At 35.7% G+C, this 21791-nt stretch overlaps 1 protein-coding gene across 1 annotated transcript in view; it reads left to right on the forward strand.

Moving 5' to 3' along the window:
- The window catches only part of kcnh5a (potassium voltage-gated channel, subfamily H (eag-related), member 5a), a 98437-nt gene extending 86738 nt beyond the window's left edge, over positions 1–11699 (forward strand). The window contains 3 exon segments of the mRNA XM_073816640.1: positions 1531–1825; positions 9498–9694; positions 11625–11699. Coding sequence (XP_073672741.1) covers positions 1531–1825; positions 9498–9694; positions 11625–11699 — 567 coding nt within the window.
- The last annotated feature ends 10092 nt before the right edge of the window (positions 11700–21791 follow it).

Below are 21791 nucleotides of genomic sequence, written 5' to 3' on the forward strand. Positions count from 1 at the left end.
CCATTCATGAAAACAGAATCTACTATAGCGCGAAATGCCACGTAAATTCGTCGTTTTTTGGATTCCTAAATCAAATGTTGCTCTGTCACTTAATTCAAATCGCGATATGGACTAGTGTATGTGAAAACTGAAATGCAAAAAGACCGTTTTAATATGAATCTGATATGTTCCGTTTGCCTAGCTGTATGTATGCATGGCGGAGACGAGCTTTTACTACACGCATTCTGAAACACACGTGACGCTCCCGGTAATTTTTGGCATTTTCATCTCACATGAACAAATAAACTCAATCTCCCAAACTGCTATGAGTGTCACTTTTACCGTTTCATTTGAGAAAACTAGCATCATATCATACTGTATGACACAGAAACTTCATGGCAACCTGTCAAAATAAAAGTACGGTGTAACATGTAATGGGTTGGGTAGATGTTGACGTTAAAAACACACACAATCTAATAGGTAGAAAAAATAATTTCATTGTTAGTTAGTTAGTAAACACAAGTACATCTAATTGAACATAATTTATTTTCATCAACAAATTATCATAGAACAGCTTTATGAGCTTTATGATCCATTCTCAAAGACTTACTTTTAGTCATTATTTGGGTAGCACACATATTCTGAATGCCTTCAGCAGAATTCAAATTAGCCATTTTAATCTAGATTAATCTAGATTAATTCCAAGATTTAATCTAGATTAATCTAGATTAAAAAAATTAATCTATGCCCACCCCTAATATATATATATATATATATATATATATATATATATATATATATTATATATATATATATAAATTTTATAATCTCAAATGCTTGTCTTGTCTAGCTTTGCCTGAACTCTGTTTTTTCCAGTTCAAGACATTTAGGGTATGTCAAAAAACTCCCATCTCATTTTCTCCCTCAACTTCAAAAATATGCAAAAAGATCAATAACCCTTTACAAAAAAGGTAAAACAGCGATGTAGGGCAAGATTGAGAGATTGAGATTGAGTTTTTTGACTTACCCTAACTGTCGTAAACTGAAAAAAAAACAAAAAAAAACAGAGTTCAGGCAGAGCTAAACAAGACAAGGTTTGAGGTTAAAAGTATATAAATTTTATATATATATTTTTTAGAAAATAACCCATCGTTTTGCTAGATAAGACCCTTCTTCCTTGGCTGGGATTGTTTAGAGCCCTTTGAATCTGCATTTAAACTGCATTTTGGAAGTTCAAACTCAGGGGCACTATAGAAGTCAAATATATGGAGAAAAATTCTAAAAAACAAACAAACAAACAAAAAAAACATTTCTTTACGACTGAAGAAAGAAAGACATGAACATCTTGGATGACAGGGGGGTGAGTACATTATCTGTAAACTTTTGGTTCTGGAAGTGAACTTCTCCTTTACTGTCTGTCTGTTTGTATATTTTTATATGTCCTTAAGTATGTATCCTAAAAGTAAATAATTGAAGGTCCAAAATAGAACAAATTAACTCAGTTACAATGACAAGAAGACTTTCATTGAACTTTGTACATACCATTCAGAGAATGTGTCATTAAGACATGACTTTCCTTGCTTTACTCGCTAGGTTCTGTCCATCTGTCCTAAGGACATGCGTGCAGACATCTGTGTGCACCTCAACCGCCAGGTGTTCAACGAGCACCCTGCCTTCCGGCTGGCCAGTGACGGCTGTCTGCGCTCTTTGGCGGTGGAGTTCCAGACCACACACTGCGCTCCAGGAGATCTCATCTTCCACGCTGGGGAGAGCGTGGACACTCTTTGCTTTGTGGTTTCTGGATCGCTGGAGGTCATTCAGGATGATGAGGTTATTGCCATTTTAGGTGAGCTAAATCATTTTTCCGAACTAAAAAAGAAAAATAAACAGTCAGGTGAGACCTCAAGGGCTAGTTGTCACATAGGGCAGTCATCACAAGAGCTATATCTCAAGTTACTATAAGATTTTTGTGATTAAAAATGCAAATACACAAATGTATGTTGGTTTGAAACACCTAGTTTAAACAGATAATTTGGTAAAGTAAAATTGGTTGAACACAGTAAAACCACACGAGGGTACATTAAAGAGATAGTTCACCCAAAAATGAAAACTCACCTTCATGTCGTTCCGACTTTGTAAGACCTTCATTCATCTTCAGAACACAAATTAAGACATTTTTGATGAAATCCAAGAGCTTTCTGATCCTGCATAGACACAAACAGTACTAGCATGTTCAAGGCCCAAAAAGGTAATAAGGACATTGTTAAAATAGTCCATGTGACATCAGTGATTCAACTGGTCAAGCGGTTGTGCGCAAACAAAACAAAAATAACAACTTTATTTAACAATTTCTATCCCTTCAACACAAAAGTAACTAGATTCTACTAGATCTACTAGAAGGCAGATTTTAACAGGAAATTCATATGCTGTTTTTTTCAACATGGAACTTACCCATGAAATATTCACTGCAATGAAACATGTGATGGAATCCAAAACATATTGTGTTTAAACAGGTTGAATGTTCTTAAATACAGAATCCTGTTTTATTTCAATATATTCAGTATGTCACAAAAGTGAGTATACCCCTAACATTTCTCAACCATTTTAGTATATCTTCTCAAAGGACAATACTATAGAAATGAAACTTGGATATATTTTAGAGCAGTCAATGTGCAGCTTGTATAGCAGTATAGATTTTTTGTCCCCTGAAAATTACTCAACATACAGCCGTTTTTGTCAAAATAGCTGGTAACAAAAGTGAGTACACCCTAAGTGAACTTGTCCAAAGTGTCAATATATTGTGTTAGCACCATTGTTATCTGGCACTGCCTTAATCATCCGGGGCATGGAACTGACCAGAGCTGCACAGGTTGTTGCTGGGATCCTCTTCCACTCCTCACGGAGCTGCTGGACGTTGGTGCTTCTCCACCTTACGCTTGAGGATGCCCCACAGGTGCTTAATAGGGTTCAGCATACCTGTCAAGTATCCCGTTTTGGCCGGGAAAGTCCCGTATTTTACCCTTCTTTCCCGCCATCCTCCCATATTAGTATTTTCCCGTAAATCTCCCGTATTTTAACTAGTGATGTGTCGTTCGCGAACGAGTCGGCTCTAAGAGGCGATTCTTTGTAGCGAACGAGAAAAGCCGACTCCCGTCGGGGAGAGGTGGGATCGTACCATTATGTGAAAGAAGGAAAGGGGGTGCATACTTTAAAGATAGCGAGTGTAGTGGTACAGGCCAGGTACACAGAGCGACAGAGAGAGGCGGGGAAGATGGCATTAAATGCGAGTCCATTGGGAGAAAGTGAAAAAATTTGTGAAAAACGAAAAAGCAGCAGCATCTGGCTGCATTTCAATGATGTTGGAGACTGCAAAGCTGAATGCAGATGCCTGGTTAAGGTAATGATAGGAAGACTCTGCATTGTTGCAACATCGGTGCCCTCAGATAGTCTTCTCAAAAACAGGACAAATAATTACAGAGAGGAGAAATCGCATCAGCCCATCCAAGCTGAGGCATCTCATATTTTTTCAATGCCAACCTGCACTAAAGACAAAGGTGTTTTGTTATATATGTTTATTATATATGTTAAGACTTTTCCCTTTATTTAGGTTATCCTGTGGTTGAGTTCAATTAAAGTTTTATTAAAATGTTAAATAATAGTAACTGTATTTTTTTAAATGAAAAATAAGGAATTAAAAAGTTGCTTACCAATACACAAAACATTCACAATTGATAAATTGGGCTAAAATAGAAGGCTCTGAGTGATACTAAATAAAGAGCCATTTGGGAGCCGTAAGAGCCGGCTCTTTTAAGGGAGCCCAGCCAAAAGAGCCGAATCTTTGAAAAGAGCCGAACTTGCCATCACTAATTTTAACTTGCGTTCTTAAAAAAAAAAAAAAAAAACTCCCCCCCCCCCCCAAAAAAAAATCTGAGCTCTTGTCACCTGTTTTAAAATGTAAGGGATACTGGAGCTTGGTTGGGGTGGTGGGACTGCTCGCGGCAGGCGCCGGAAAATTTCCCTTATTTTCAAATCTAAAACTAGACAGGTATGGGGTTCAGTTCTGGAGACATACTTGGCCACCCCATCACCTTCACCTTCAGCTTCTTCAGCAAGGCAGTTGTCATCTTAGTGGTGTGTTTGGGATCATTATCATGTTGGAAAACTGCCGTTCGGGCCAGTTTCTAGAGAGAAGACATCATGTTCTGTTCAGAATGTACAGTACGTAATGAAATCCATGTTTCCAACTGCAGCCCAGTACCAGCAGCACTCATGATGCTATCATGATGCTACCACCACCATGCTTGACTGTAGGCAAGACACAATTTTCTTGGTACTCCTCACCAGGGCATCGCCACACATGCTGGACACCATCTGAGCCAAACAACTTTATCTTATAGTCTCATCAGACCACAGGACATGGTTTCAGTAATACATGCTCTTGGACAGGTTGTCTTCAGCAAACTGTTTGTGGGCTTTCTTGTGAGCCAGCTTCAGATGAGGCTTCCTTCTGGGATGACGCCTATGCAAACCGACTTGTTGCATTGTGCGACGTATGGTCTGAGCACTGACAAGCTCACCATCTACTTCTGCAAACTTTAAAGCAATGCTGGCAGCACTTATGCATCTGTATTTTGAAGCCAGGTTCTGCACCTGACGCACAGAACGAGTGCTCAACTTCGTTGATTGACCCTTGCAAGGCCTGTTCTGAATAGAACCCATCTTGGAAAACCTCCGTATGACCCTGACCACTGTAGTGTAACTCGGTTTCAGGGTATTACTGAACCTCTAATAGCCTTGGCCATCTTTGTGGAAAGCAACAATTCTAATTCTTAAATCCTCAGAGAGTTCTTTGTTGTGAGATGGCATGTTGAACATCCAGTGGTCAGTAAGAGAGAATTGCACTTAAAGCACCTAATTTTAACTCTTCTAATACAAGATACACAACTTTGTATGCTCCTGTCAAGCAGACACAAACATAAAAATGATGAATAGGTCATGTGGCGTTGCATGGTTAAACAGCATACTGCTGTTATCACTTAGGGTGTACTCACTTTTGTTGCCAGCTATTTTGACAATAGTGGCTGTACGCTGAGTTATTTTCAGAGGACAGTAAATCTATAATGCTCTATATTCTATATAGTTTCATTTCTATAGTATTGTCCCTTGAGAAGATATACTAAAATGGTTGCTGAAATATGAGGGGTGTACTCACTTTTGTGAGATACTGTACTGTGCTGCTGCTGTTAATATTTCCTGACAACATCATTGCACCACATTCTCATTAAGCTCAAGAAAGCCCAGTGCTCTGCAATTAGCCAGTTTGTACTACAGTAATACTTCAGAGCTCTGCAGGTTTTTCCTGAGGGCACATACCGCAGCTCCCGAACATATCAAGCTTTGGGTAAGTGCAGAAAAATAACAAACTTATAAAGGGCACAGTACTAATGCAGTGGATCCTAAAAGACGGTTTTCACACAGGATCTTGCGCAGTGAACTCCCGTTCACGTTCACTCTCCAAAGTCACATAAAAGCCCACAGTCTGCTCCTTGCATTATATGTGGTATTTGTTACTCTGTCCACGCCGTGTCCTTAGCCTGCCGGAATGGAACTGTGGGGACCGATTCTCTGTCCATTGATTGTTGAATCTTTTGTTTCACAGGGATGTGAACTGATAGTTCACACAGTCTCTAGTGCACCAGTGCTCTAACAATGACCAGATTTGTTGTCAGAGAAACAGGCATATTTTTAAGCTCAAAAGCAAAGAGTGAGTCCAGGCTCGCAAACCTCTTATTAAAAATTGAGAAAACAATAACTATCCAGGCCTTGTTCATCTGTCTAATTTGTGTACAGCTGTTTTTTTTCCAAACGTCTTTTCAACAAAGGGACAGTTACTACCTTCTTATTTAACTCTGAGCCTGGAACCAATTCCACTATGAACAATAAAAACAAGACAGCTATTTTGTTTTGATGAACGTGTGCAAACAGCCACGTTTTAGAGTTTTCTCTCTCTGTGACTGGCCTATTTCTTGATCTCCTCATCTCTCGAGTCTTGCTGATGTGCTGCTGCCACAAGAATGTGACGTGCCCTTCACTGACGTGGTGTAACTGCAAACGACATGACATTAGACCTTATGAGACACTGTAGAGAAGAAGTTAACGTTTCTTCCCTCTAATGGGGATTTGGATCAGATGCTCTTTTGCTTTAATGATTATGAAATGAAATAAGATGCGAACGCTGTGAGTTAATTAGCCCCAAGGCGTTTACTTGAACCCACCAGACTAAACCTGCTGAGCTCCTAATGATGCCCCTCATCAAAAGCGCTGAACACTGGGTACTTACACTTTGTACAGATTCTCTCCTGAGTGTGGTGTGTGAACTTGGAAGATACTGTACCTATGTCATGCTGAAGTAAGGTCTATGGAAGCTTGTTTCTGCAACAGGATTCAAAAATAAAATTAAAAAAGGTAATTGCACCTTTGTCTCCCACAAGTCTGAACTGGTTATTATGGAAACCTGTTTTTGCCACTGAATAAAAGAATAAAAAAAAGGTAATTGTGCCTTTGTATCCCACAAGTCTGAACTGTGTAATATTATGGAAGCCCATTTCCGCAAATGAATAAAAAAATTAAAAAAGGTAATTGCAACGTTTTATCTCACATATATATACTTGATATATTTGATATACGATACTCGCAAGTTCGCAATTTTTTTTTTGCAATTGCGAGTTTACATCTAGCAATTGCGACCTTCTTGCGACCTTTTTTCTAACAATTCTGACTTTCTCACAATTCTGACTTTATTCTCACAATTCTGAGTTTACATCTCACAATTCTGACTTTTTTTTACTCAATTCTGACTTTAATCTTGCAATTGAGTTTACATCTCGCAGTTCTGACTTTTTCTCAGAACTGCATGATACAAACTCGCAGTTCTGACTTTTTTTCTTGCATTTGCAAGTTTATATCTCGCAATTCAGATTTTTTTTCTCAGAATTGCATGATACAAATTTGCAGTTCTGACATTTTTTCACAATTACAAGTTTACATCTTGCAGTTCCTTCCTTTTTTCTTATAATTGCAAGTTTACATCTCGCAGTTCTGGCATTTCCTTGCAATTGTGAGTTTACATCTTGCAATTCTGACATTTTTCTCAGAAGTGTGATATAAACTCACAAAAGACTTTTTTCTCCTTAGAATTGGACTTTATGCTCACAATTACAAGTTTATCTCAATTCTGAGAAAATAAATCAAAATTGCAAGTAAAATGTCAGAATTGTGAGATATAAACTTACAATTGCAAGAGAAAAAAAAGAATTGTGAGATAAAAAGTTTCAATCTTTTTTATGCTTTTATTCAGTGGCAGAAAAAGGCTTACATATAAAATAAACCAGCAATTCTGAGAAAAAAAAAAATATAAACTCTTTTTTTTTTTTTTTTTGCAATTCAGTTTCTGTTGGACAGTTCTGTTCTTTTGTTTCTGCTACGGAGTGAAAAAAGCAGAAGATAAATGTGACATTTTATCCCACAATTCTGACATTTCTTTTACCATTCTAAATTTATATCCTACAATGTAGACTTTATATGGCAGAGATTAACCAGTCTTAAGTAGCACAGGTATATTTGTAGCAATAGCCAAAAATACATTGTATGGGTCAAAATTACTGATTTTTCTTTTATGCCAAAAATCATTAGCATATTAAAGGAACACTCCACTTTTTTTGGAAATAGGCTCATTCTCCAACTCCCCCCGAGTTAATAAATTGATTTTTACCGTTTTGAAATCCATTCAGCCGTTCTCCTGTTCTGGCAATATTACTTTTAGCATAGCTTAGCATAGATCATTGAATCCTATTAGACCAATAGCATCGTGTTCAAAAATGACCAACGTGTTTCCATATTTGTTGTATTTAAAACTTGACTCTTCTGTAGTTATATTGTGTACTAAGACTGGCGGAAATGCAAAGCTGCGAGTTTGTAGGCTGATAAGATTAGGAACTACACTTCCATTCCGGCGTAATAGTCAAGGAAGTTTGCTGCCGTAATATGGCCGAAGCAGGCGGAGTATTATCAGAAATGAGTTCCCAGCTAGTTTTGCATTTGCACATGTGCTGCGTGGTATTACTTCTCCTGCTTCAGCCATATTACGGCAGCAAACTTCCTTGACTATTTCGCCGGAATAGGAGTGTAGTTCCTAATCTTATCAGCCTAGAAAATTGAAGCTTTGCATTTCCACCGGTCTTAGTACACGATATAACTACAGAATAGTCAAGTTTTAAATAGGACAAATATGGAAACTCGTTGGTCATTTTTGAATGCGATGCTACTGGTCTAATAGGATTCAATGATCTATGCTAAGCTATACTAAAAGTGATATCGCCAGAACAGGAGAACGGCTGAATGGATTTCAAAACGGTAAAACTCAACTTATTAACTCGGGGGGAGTTGGAGAATGAGCCTATTTCCAAAAAAAGTGGAGTGTTCCTTTAAGTAAAGGTCATGTTACATTATTTTGTAAATTTTCTACCATAAATATATAAAAACTTGAATTTTGATTAGTAATATGCATTGCTAAGAACTTCATTTGGAGAACATTTAAGGCGATTTTCTCAATATTTAGATTTTTTTGCACCCTCAGATTCCAGGTTTTCAAATAGTTGTATCTCAGACAAACATTGTCCTATAACAAACAATCCTTTAACAAACAATATATCAATGGAAAGCTTATTTACTCAGCTTTCTGATGACGTAAGAATCTCAATTTCGACAAATTTACACTTATGACTGGTTTTGTGGTCCAGGGTCACATATAGTCTCAGAATTGCAAGAAATTATATTTAGGCCTATTTTTTAATCTTGTGGCAAAAACAAGCTTCTATGAGAATCAAATCTGTCAGAGTACAAAAAACTATTAGTCACTCAATTTTGTCAAAGTATGTGCACCCTTAACTTGTGTTTCTGCAGAAATTAGTCATAAAATGTGATCTGATCTTCAAGTCACAACAACAGGCAAACATAGGATGCTTAAAGGAATAACAGAAAAATCATATGTTTTTATGTTGTTGGAGTCACAACAAAACGCAACAGTTGCATTAAATAATACTCAAACAGTGACATTTTTCAAGTCCTTACTAAACATTAACAGTAGGCAAGAAAAAAATATGTAAACTTTTGGATTCAGCAACTGCTTGACCTTCTATTGCCAGTAATAACCTCAACCAAACATTTCCAGTAACTGCAGATTAGACCTGCACAAAGGTCTGAGGCAAACAAGTGTATGACAGTTTTTTGGAGCTCTGACCAGCACCTCCAATCTCGTCTTATTGATTAGCGGAGACCTGTCACCAGCAACTGTTTCAGCATAGTTTCTTGAGCAGCAAATCAGCATATTAGAATGATTTCTGAAGGATAATGTGACACTAAAGACAAAAGTAATGGCTGCTAAAAATTAACTCAAATTTTATGACTAATTGCAGAAATCTAAGCAAATACAAAGATTTTGTTGATGTTTTTTGTTTCAGGTAAGGGTGATGTGTTTGGTGACGTGTTCTGGAAGGAATCCACACTGGCTCATGCCTGTGCTAACGTGAGGGCTCTGACGTACTGTGACTTGCATGTCATCAGGAGGGACGCGTTACTCAAAGTACTGGAGTTCTACACGGCCTTTGCCAACTCCTTCTCCCGAAACCTTATCCTCACCTGCAACCTCCGCAAGCGGGTAAGTACACACCGTTACAGTACATACTCACACTTGTTATTACCAAATATTACATTCTAATGGCAACAGACTTTTGCTGAAAAGCCTTGGAGAGTAGAACTCAATCGTGATCACCCACTTTTTCTCAAGTCTTGGTTCATGAAAGCTGTTTTTGTTCATTTTCTGCACTGGCATTTAAAAATCTTGACATTAGAAAACCTGAATAAAACCAACCAGCTCTGAGATAAATTACATGATGAGAAAGCTTTGATTTGAAGCAAAAAGTACAGTATATATATGGGTCAAAGACGAGATGCCAAAATATTTCTGTCCAGTTGCGTTTTTTCAGTTAAAAATTGGTTTAAATGCGTAAACAAAAGATGTCCTATTTATGACGTACCTCTCCCATGTATGTACTCACTATAAAATTTCAAAAAAAAAAAAAAAGTTATTTGTAATTTTTCTGTTATTTAAAGTGTCAAAATATCATGTGGTGCAATCGTCCACCAACTTTAGTTTTGTAAACATCATTGAAATGACCCTAAATTTATTCAGATTAATTGTATGCACTATTTGTCAAGATTTCAAAAATGTTTTGTAATCCTGTATAAAATTGCAAAGCATTTGTATTTTTATTCCCATAATAATATACAAACAAACTTTGTTTGATTTTTTATCCTATGACATTTTATGAAATATCATGTGGTGCGGCCATCAAGAAACTACCGCTTTGGGCCTTTTGTGTTGAAATCCATTCATAGATAGAGACTTTGCAACATATACCATTTTGCCAAGGACCCATGGAAGCATCAAGCAGATTTGTAACTCTCTTTTAAATTTGGAAAGATTTAGCCTTTTCAACGGCTGGTACGTAGTTACCATATTTGGATATCATGTGGTATGACCTTAAAAACAACCAGTTAATATTAAGTTATTTCTACAAGTATTTAGTTTTATTATACATTTCACAGTGACCTTTTGTGGGAAGCTATCTTGTTTTGTTCAGGTGGCTTATTCTGTGCTTGTAAATTATGACTGAATTTGAAATGTCATGTGGTGCGACCACTGCAGAGTGTTTTCCATTATAGATTTTTGTGTCCCAGGCTGGCAGTTTTTGTGCTTTTATATTTAATTGATGGTTTAGGTACATAAAATACTTAATATTGGTATCATTTATAATAGATTTTTATGCAATTTGAGTCATTTCAGACGGTTTATGTTTAATCTTTGTGTAATATGAGAAAAAATGCAAAAAATAAAAATAAATTATGCATGTAGTAATTTATTATTTATAACTATTTTAATCAATTTTACCAGATTCCACTGGCAATATAAAGTCATAAATGAATCTATTACTGTTAATTCACTATAATTTGTAACAAAAAAACAGTGTTAAAATATTTACGTTTCAAACAATATATATAGTTTGTCATGATTAGATTAGGATTTAATTGTAATATAGTGAAGTACATTTAGGCGTCCATCTGAGGGAATGGGCGTAAGTTAAAATGTTAAGAGAATGGTATTTTATAAACAGTTTTATCAGTTTTATACAATTTACAGAAAAAATAAGCTAAGTACATTTAAGAAGGCAACTGAAATTGTAGAACAAAAATATGAGATCATTATTAACAAAAACTCAAAAGCAAATACTTTGTTTCTAAACACTTTAATTACTCACATCTAAATAAAATGTTAAGCATGTTAAGGAAATTAATTAATTTGAATATAAATCATGGTCGCACCACATGACATTAAATTTAATAAAATAAAATAAATCTTAAATCTAAAATTTTTATATAAATTTGTGTGTACACAACATTCTTAATGTTTGAACAATTACAATAGATATTAGTTATTTTATTTCATTTTAAAAATAGCCTTACACGTCAATGACCCATATATAGTTATTGTTATTTTTTTCCGTTTTTTTTTTTTTTTTTGCTTTTAGAGATTCAAGCACATCATGGTGCACTTTGACCCGAATGTGTGTTGTGCAGTCCTGCTGTGTGCTGTGTTGGCATGAGTTCAGAGCTCTGTTGTGGCTTTCAGACCTGACCTCACATTCCTTAAATACATAAATGATTCATTCTGACAGACCGCCCATGGAGAACTTTGGGTCTCTTGACAAAAGAAAGACCCTGTGCACTCACAACACAATTAGGAGACCTCAGCTGTGCACTTTACTGCCATCAAGTTACATAATGAGTGAGCATTGTTTAAAGCTATATTTAGATGCAAAGATTTCCTCTGTTGCTATATCTAATCTATAATATTGAGAAAATGATGCACTGAAATTAGCAGTAAATAATGAGCAAAGGGAGATCCAACTTGCATTTTTCTATGTAAACAAAATAAATGACTAAATTCTTTCATGGAGCTGCTGGATGTCTTGGACACAGACAGGAATCAGTGAGCCATGATATTAATTTATCTCCTCCGGCCACAGCAAAAGAGGACCTGTCTAATGAGAGGATACTTTGCTAAGGGCACAAATTACTTGATTTAAAGGTTTATGGTTCTTCAAGGTCTCTGACTAACTTTTTTGAGTTTGTGAATTTTGCATGCAGTTGATTAGTAAAGCTTGAGGTGTATCTTTCATTAGTAGAGTACATGCTTTCACTCGTACTGAAAAATTCTTTCTGCATTGTTAATATTTGTCTTAGTACATACTGTGATTTTTCTGACACTGTTAATTATTATTTCGAATATTCTAACTTTGACTTAAGATAGAGGTTACAGCAAGCTGAGAATCATCGTTTATACTGACCATGCTGAGGTGAAAATAGTGTGAAGTGTTTTAAGGGCAGAGTGTTGATTTCTTTGTCGATGGAGTGACAGAGGCCGCCCCATGGCCCCGCTGTGCTCAGCCGACTGGGTAACGCTGCTGATGGGTCGGCTTTACTGAGGAGAAACGGCCCCCCGCAGCGCACACTCTGAATAAAGCATGAGTCAAATCAGCGGGAATACACGCACACACACCGACTAATGCACTCCACACACATTTATCATGCATGATAATAAGAAGAAGTGGGGCCTCCTACTAATGTTATTAAGCTATTGTCATCTCATCTTCACTCTACACACAAGATGACAAATGTTGGTCACGTTGTGTTAGTGTGGATAATTATAACATATAAAACATATAATATACAATCAGTGTGTCAATCAATATATTATATTAATATTAATTCACCAGAAGTCCCTTATGCTCATCAAAGCTGCATTAATATAATCAAAAATATAGTAACAATGAATAATAATCAGTGTTGGGGAAAGTTACTTTTAAAAGTAATGCATTACAATATTGAGTTACTCCCTAAAAAAGTAACTAATTTCATTACTTAGTTACTTTTACGGAAAGTAATGCGTTACATTACTTTTGCATTACTTATTAAATCTGGGTAGTGTTTGCTTGTTTATTTTTAATATAAAAAGTTCTATTTTTGGCAAATTTAAAAGCCTCAGGCTGAAGGAAAAATAAATTTCATGTCTGTAAGGTAGACCACAGAAGAAGAAAGTTCAACACTCTTCAGCAAAAAAAGAAAAGAAAAAGAAATGTTAGTTTTATTTTGAGTACTTTTTGCTTATTAGTATGGTTGTATTGGATCATTAAAGGTCATAAGCAAATACACTGGAATTAAATGCCTAAAAGAAAACTGAGGGGATGGGTGACAGTTAAAACGTTAAGTGAATGGTATTTTATAAACTGTTTTATGAGTTTTATACAATTTACAGGAAAAATAAGCTAAGTGCATTTAGGAAAGCAACTCTGAAATTGTAGAACAAAAATATGAGATCATTATAGATAATAAAAATAAAATATTGAGCATGTTGAGGAAATTAATTAATTTTAATGTAAATCATGGTCGCACCACATGACATTTTTCAATAAAAGACAAATATACAGTCAATGTGTAATTACACTGGACTATTTAATGATATTTTCATAATATTAATATATTATTTTAATATTAATTTATCAGAAGTCTCTTACGCTCATCACAGCTGCATTAATATAATCAAAAATATAGTAAAAATGAATAATAATCAGTGTTACGGAAAGTTACTTTTAAAAGTAATGCATTACAATATTGATGCATTAGTTACTCCCTAAAAAAGTAACTAATTAAGTTGTTTAGTTACTTTTTATGGATAGTAATGCGTTACATTACTTTTGCATTACTTTTAAAATCTGGACGGTGTTTGCTTGTTTGTTTTTTATATAAAAAGTTATATTTTTGGCAAATGTAAAAGCCCTTTCACATCAAAAGCCTCAGGCTGAAAGAAAAATAAATTTATGTCTGTAAAGTAGACCACAGTATAAAAAAAAGTAAATGCGTTACTTAATATAAATACTAGTTACTTGTAATGTGTTACCCCAACACTGATAATAATATTGTGAAATATTATCTTAGCAACCATTGCTCCAGTCTTCAGTGTCACACGATCCTTCAGAAATCAAGAAAGATTTATTATTATTATCATAAATGTTGGAAACAGTTGTACTGCTTAAAGGGATAGTTTCCCCTAAAATTAAAATTCTGCCATTAATTACTTACCCTCATATTGTACCAAAATATGTAAGACCTTTGTTCATCTTCAGAACACAAATTAAGATATTTTTGATGAAATCCGAGAGCTTTCTGACCCTGCATAAACAGCAACGATGAGAAGTTTTTGAATAAAGTTGCTGTTTTTGTTTTTGCGCACAAAAACTATTCTCGTAGCTTCATAACATTACGGTTGAACCACTGATGTCACATGGACTATTTAACAATAACGATGTCCTTACTACCTTTTTGAGCCTTGAATGTGGTGGTTGCATTGCTGTCAGGGTCAGTAAACTCTTAGAATTCATCAGAAATATCTTAATTTACATTCTGAAGATGAACGAAGGTCTTATGGATTAGGAAAGACATGAGGATGAAAATTAATGACAGGATTTTCGTTTTTTTTTTAGGTGAACTATCTTTGTTTTTGTGAAGTTTAAAGTTCTAAAGAACATTTATTTAAAATAGAAATGTATGTACAATGTCTTTACTGTCACTTTGAATCACTTTGCTGCATCCTTGCTGAATAAAGTGATGAATTACTTAAAAAGTCATACTCACCCTAAACTTTTAAGCAGTAGTCTATGTTTATTTCTCATCCACCATCCTAAATCTATTTTTTAACTGTGCTCGTCACAATGCATTTTGGGAATAGGCGAAAGATAGTTGCGATGATGCCTTAGAATTTGGCTAAAAAGAGGTGTCTTAGGAGGCGGCATGATTATAAAAATAAAAGATTCACAGCCCAAGTTCTCACACTTTCTTTAAAGGTTTCTTCAGCTGTCCTTCAGACTCCCTCATTATCGCTTATCTCTGCTGGTCAATGTCTGAATGGCTCACTAAGGTTCTGATTGTAAGGAAAAAAGCCCTGTGAAAGCCCTGTAAATATCTCTGAAAGCAAAGGCCGCTCTAAAAGAGCCGCAGAGCCCCAGGCCTTTGGCCACTATGGTGATAGTGAGTGAATTTTTCCACAGTTTTACATCCAGTCATGGATCTAGGCTTTGTAAAGAACTATTACTGTGAACTTTCTACTTTTTTTAGTTAAAGTGGTTCATGATGGTCAGAGTAGATCACATTAAGCTTTGCTGAACTGTCAACCTTTGATAGATATTTGACAGAAGGCTTTGTCTGGTATGCAGCAATTGAAAGTAAAGGTCTAAGTGTGTCTGTCCCGTTTTAAGGCCACATGTTTAGTAGACAATCCCTTTGCTAGATCAGCAGACAATCCAAACCAATCTCAAACGAATACTCCACCATTACCCGCTGGGCTCACAACTGTTTGTCTTTGCCTGCTGATTAGTGTCAGATCGGAGTCTTTTTTCAGCCCGAGCTGATTCATCTCGGCAGCAAACGCAAAGGGGAAGCAGAATCCTCCACACCTGCCACGCTTTCCTCCTAACAAGATTTACAAGGCCTTTGGAACGCTGCAAACCCCTGCCAATAAGGTGGGCGAAGCAACTTTATCATCCCCTCCATTACCAACAGGACAGGCAGAGAGATGCTCTCTCAGCAACAAGAGAAAGATTCATAGAGAAATCATCAGAACACAGTGTGTCCACACAGATAATAAGCCGTGCTTACTGGAACAGTTCATTTGTTAGGTGCATTGACCAATGGGGCTATTTGTATCTGTCCCCTAGTGAATCATTCTCAGAAATTGTGACGTTTGGATTTTACATTCAGTGAGCTTTTATGTTCTTTTTAATGCCTTCCAAATATAAACATTTGGTTTTCTGTGATATCCTCTACATTGTTGTTGCAAATTCTGAGGATTTGTCATCAAGGTAATGTTATCTAGCTGGCTGACATGAATAAGGTTTTGCCAAATTTGCAAAAATGAAATGTGATAGTCTTGGATCAGTAAGCATCAGTGAGAATGTGCCTATGTGTGTGTGTGTGTGTGTGTGTGTGTGTGTGTGTGTGTGTGTGTGTGTGTGTGTGTGTGTGTGTGTACCTGGTATTCATCACGTTGTGGGGACCAAATGTCCCCACAAGGATAGGAATACCAGTAGATTTTGACCTTGTGGGGACATTTCTCAGGTCCCCATGAGGAAACAGGCTTATAAATCATGCACAATGAGTTTTTTTGATGAAGTAAGTTTTTTGTGCACAATCTCCTGTGAGGGCTAGGTTTAGGTGTAGGGTAGGTGTAGGGCGATAGAAAGTACGGTTTGTACAGTATAAAAACCATTACGCCTATGGAATGTCCCCATAAAACATGTAAACCCAACGTGTGTGTGTGTGTGTGTGTGTGTGTGTGTGTGTGTGTGAGAGTGTGTGTGTGTGTGTGTGTGTAATGTATACTACTGTTCATCAATTTTGGATCATTTAAAAGTGACAGTAAAGACTTTTACATTGTTACAAATGATTTCTATTCATCAAAGTATCAGCAGTGATAAAACTGTTGATGTTTCTTGGGCAAAAGAAAACTGCATATGAAGCCTGTAAAGCCTTTGTTCACCTTCGGAACACAAATTAAGATATTTTTGATGAAATTCTGAGAGCTTTCTGACCCTGCATAGACAGCAACACAACTAACACATTCAAGACCCAGAAGGGTAGTAAGGACATCATTAAAATAGTCCATGTGACGTCAGTGGTTCAACCATAATTTTATGAAGCTACTGTATGAGAATTCTTTTGGAAAGAGAAGGAATTGTTGTTGAAGTCGTTTGCAAGCAAAAAGTGATCTTAGATCTTCATAATATTACGGTTGAACTACTGATCTCACATATATGATTGTAACAATGTCCTTACTACTGTACTTTTCTAGGCTTTGAATGTGTCAGTTGATGTCTAGGCAGGGTCAGAAAGCTCACGAATTTCATAAAAAAAATCTTAATTCGTGTTCTGAAGATGAACGAAGGTCTTTTTTGGGGTAAGCTATCCCTTTAAAATGATTTCTGAAGAATCAAGTGACACTGAAGACTAAAAGCAGCTGAAAATTCAGGTTTAGTACAGTACCAGAGGAATAATAAATGCAGCCTTGTTGAGTATAAGAGACATACAGATCTGGCCATTAAAAATGCGTCTATTTTCACGCGGCAGCCTGCAATTCGGCACGCGTGGGCACGCGTCCTGCCGCAGCGGCTTTTTTAGATTTTTTTACAACGTTGTTGCACTTCATATAATATCCACCAGGTGGCGCAAGGAACAACATTCTGTAGCCAAACACCATGGCCAGCTCTAGGGGGCGTTGGTCACAAATACCAGTACAATAGTTCAATGATTCCTCTTTCCTGAAATTATGGTTCAAACCAATAGCAAAAAGATAGCCTATTCATAAGCAGGTGCAGTTGTATTGTTATTTTGTTTTCTTTCTTTGTTTTCCTGACGAACATTTATTAGACTGCATCGGAAACAGAAATGTTAATTTCGGTTATTTTATTTCTCCAACCGACAACTGACGTAAACCGCTAAATTCGTTTTCAGGGATTAATTATACACAAGCAAGAAGCAGCATAAACATCAGAACCTCACGCGCAGAGCTTATGCACAGAGAAAAACCCAATAAACCTATATATAATAATAAATAAAATAGGCCCACATAAGAAATATATGTTTTTCTTTTCTGAATGAATAATAATTTAACAAATTAATAAGTAGCAAGCCTATATGCAGAATTTTAGGCAATTTCTGTGATGCACCCGTAAACCAGCAACTTGTTTCCATTTTTTTTTTACAAATAGCCTACACGTTTTTTTTTTTAAATTTTATTTAATTTTTATTGTGATTGTACACAAATAACAGAAATATGTAAAATATCATAGTTTTAAGCAATGCCGTACTCTTGAACGAGTATTGTAAGCTGTATCCACTTTATTAAGGGAAAAAAAATCAAGTGATCCTGACGGCGCCGCAGGCAGTTAAATTACTCGACAACTTTCACCTTCAGAATAAAATACATTATATATTTCAGCGTTTTAAAGCAACATCAAATTAAGATATGCATGTTTAAGAGGTAGTTCGTCTTTTTCTTTTTCTAAGATACACAATTTTAGATACACTGACAATTAATTTGAGTAGAGACAGATAGAAATGGGAAGGATAAATATAAACTACAGTATTTTTGCGATTTTGGTGCTTAGAAATTTATTCTAAGCGGGCCGCGGGCGAATAATATAGTTAATATAGCGCGGAGCGGGTGGATGCGGAATAAAACCTCGTGGAAGCGGGACTGGAAAAGCACTTTGTTATATCCTATAGACTATTTAGATACTTCATCATCAAGCAAAAATTTATTCATAAGCAGGAGCAGTTTTATTATTATTTTCTTTTATTTTTTTCCTGTTGAACTTTTATTAGACTGCATTGAAAATAGAAATGTTAATTTCTGTTTTTTTTTTCCAAACGACAACCGACGCGTTTAGTTATTATTAACGACCAGATTGTGTTAAATTACATTTAAATTGAAACGTGGCTGTGACACATTAATAACAGTTAAATTCGTTTTGAGGGGTTAATTGTACACAAGCAAAAAGCAGCATAAACATCAGAACATCACGCGCAGATCTTATGCACAGAGAAAACCCAAAAAAGCTGTATGTAAAATAAAAAAAATGCCCATATGCGAAATATAAATTTCTTAATGAATAATAATTTAACAAAACGAAATAAAATTAAATTAATAAGTAGCAAGCCTATATGCAGAATTGTAGGCAATTTCTGTGACGCGCACTTGAACCAGCATCTTGTTTACATTTTTTTTTTTTTTACAAATAGCATACACATCTGTTTTTTCGTTGTGATTGTACACAAATAACAGAAATATGTAAAATAGCATAGTTTTGAGCAATCCCTTACTCTTGAACGAGTATTGTAAGCTGTATCCTCTTAATTAAAAGGGGAAAAAACGTGATCCTGACGGCGCCGCAGGCAGTTAAATAACTGGACCACTTTCACCTTCAGAATAAAATACATTATATATTTCAGCGTTTTAAAGCAACATCAAATTAAGATATGCATGTTTAAGAGGTAGTTCCTCTTTTTCTTTTTCTAAGATACACAATTTTAGATACACTGACAATTAATTTGAGTAGAGAGGAATAGAAATGGAGAGGATAAATATAAACTACAGTTTTTATAGAGTTAAAAATTAATTTATTTATTTATTAGTATTATTACTATTATTATTTTGATTTGTTTTTGCGATTTTGGTGCTTAGAAATTTATTCTAAGCGGGCAGCGGGCGAATAATATAGTTAATATAGCGGGAGCGGGTGGATGCGGAATAAAACCTTGTGGAATCGGGATTGGAAAAGCACTTCATTGTTATATCCTGTAGACTATACTTCATCATCAAGCATGGGCGTCGGAAGCAAAATAAATCTGGGTGGGTCCTCCCCCAGAAAAATAAATACTTTAGTATATGCCATTTTCTGTAGTCTGGTGCCTTTTATTTAATGTTTTTACACAATGCATATACTCCATATTTACAAATATTACAAAAGACGGCTGGACTGCAACATTTTCAGTGGCGTAAGTGATAATACGAGTAACATATCGTTTTTGACGCGGGAGACCCGAGTTCGCATCCGCCTTTTGGTGAAATCATTTTCGAAATCGTCTCCCTTTTCACTTATATCATATCGGAAAGGCATTTGTTTATTAGTTAATTAATGAAATAATTGAAAAGTTGAAACAAAGTAACAACTAGGGTTAGGTCACCTACCGTAAGTGTATCTGAGCACTATACTGTACTTTTAGGAGTGTTAATAATTAATTTTATTATTATTATTGTTATTATTATTATTATTATTATTATTGTTGTCTTTAGATTTGTTCTTACATTTTGATGCCGTACATTATTATGACGCACTGCCCATGCAGTTTTTTTTTTCTTTTTTCTTAAAAACTAATTGAAGTGAAAGGGAAGAAACCCATGTAGATTTGGCCTAATGTCCATAAATACTATAGCCTAGTATTATATCCTAATATAGAAAATAATTTAGACAAATAAACAGAAGGCTCACTTTTCAAAACAATAAAGCTTAGCCTATATGACTGACAACGAATACAACAATTGTTAAGTATCAAATCGACCAGACACCGAAACAGTTTCTTTCCTCAGGCAATCCATCTCATGAACACTTGATCGTGCAACATACAACACTATACATTCTTTATTCATTTTTCCGTTATTTATTTAAAGCACATACTTACTTCTATTCAAATGTCTTTGCTATTTTTGCACATTGTCTGTCTTGTATACCTCTATATTGTTATTTTTATAATATGTATCGTCTTGTCACTGTCATTCTGTAGCACTGTGGAGCTCTGTCACAAAAACAAATTCCTAGTATGTGCAAACATACCTGGCAATAAAGCTCATTCTGATTCTGATTCTGATTCTGAAAAGTGCTCCAGTGAGTTATGCAATTTTTTTCCACCTTTTTTTCTTTTTCTTTTTTTTTTAAGTGGAAAAGTAGTTCTTCTATTTCGGAGAAGTTCATTAAGTCTGTCTCTTAACAGCTTCCAGTCACGAACTGCGGGTTGAATCTCCGACCAACGATCAGTAAAAGTTTTTTTTTTTTTTTTTTTTTTTTATTATCTTTAAACAGCTCCGATTTACATCATTTTAGCCTGGAACTAGGCTTAAGTCTGTTCTGGGAAACCAAAGGGAAGTGTATTTTTTTTTTTTTTTTCTCAGTTTTCTGAAAAGTAGCCGTTAATGAGGCATCAGAGTTAAGCGGCATGCAGTATAAAGAGCGAAATGTTTATGAATGGCAGAGTGGGGGTGGGGTGGGGTGTTGAATGCTGTCTGTTGCCTTGTTGTAATCAACATTTGGAGACTATTTTGGGGGTGCTGGGGGCGGATTCCGACTGCATTCAGTTGCATTTCGAATTCAGCATTCAAATGCATGCCAGGGAGAAGGGGAAAGCTTTCCTCACACGCTCCACTTTTTTCAAAACATTAGTGTCCAACCTGACACGCGGGTCAGTGGATAAACAACCCGAACCCGACCGTTTTCAAATAACCCACCCGCAACTCGGACCGCAGAATAAAAAAAATAAATATTGTACCCGACCCGCCTCCTGACCCGTATGTTTAATACTAAAGTGATTAAGCTGTGGAGATGCAGTCTGAAATATCCGGACATCAGAAATCCATTGGTGTACAAGCTAAAAAATTAAATTAAAATAAAACAATTTGTCCTGTTGTAAAGTCATTGCCGTATTGTTGTGTATGAAGTTCGGATGTTATTTTTTTAAGAAATATATATGTTTTAGGATTCTCCTTATTTTTGTTTTAGACATCCATCAATTACGGTGAATAAAAAAAAATTCCGCGCTGGTGGAAACAAGACTTTCGCTTCTACTTTTGAGACCGGTGTTCGGACGTTTTTCTAAAAAAAAAAAATAAGAATTAAAAATTCAAAATTTATTGTCATAAAAACAGAAGGTGAATATAATTCAAAAATGTTAAGTATTTGCTGATTAAAGAAAACATGAAGGATGCCGCTTAATATTTGGCTTTTACGTGAACTTTAAAGCATATCCCTCATTCCATTTGTTTTCTTTGTTTTGTAATCTTTATATTATTTTCGTGAAATGTATTTTTGCTC

The sequence above is a fragment of the Garra rufa genome, chromosome 13 (assembly GCF_049309525.1).
Source record: "Garra rufa chromosome 13, GarRuf1.0, whole genome shotgun sequence".
Lineage (NCBI taxonomy): Eukaryota > Metazoa > Chordata > Actinopteri > Cypriniformes > Cyprinidae > Garra > Garra rufa.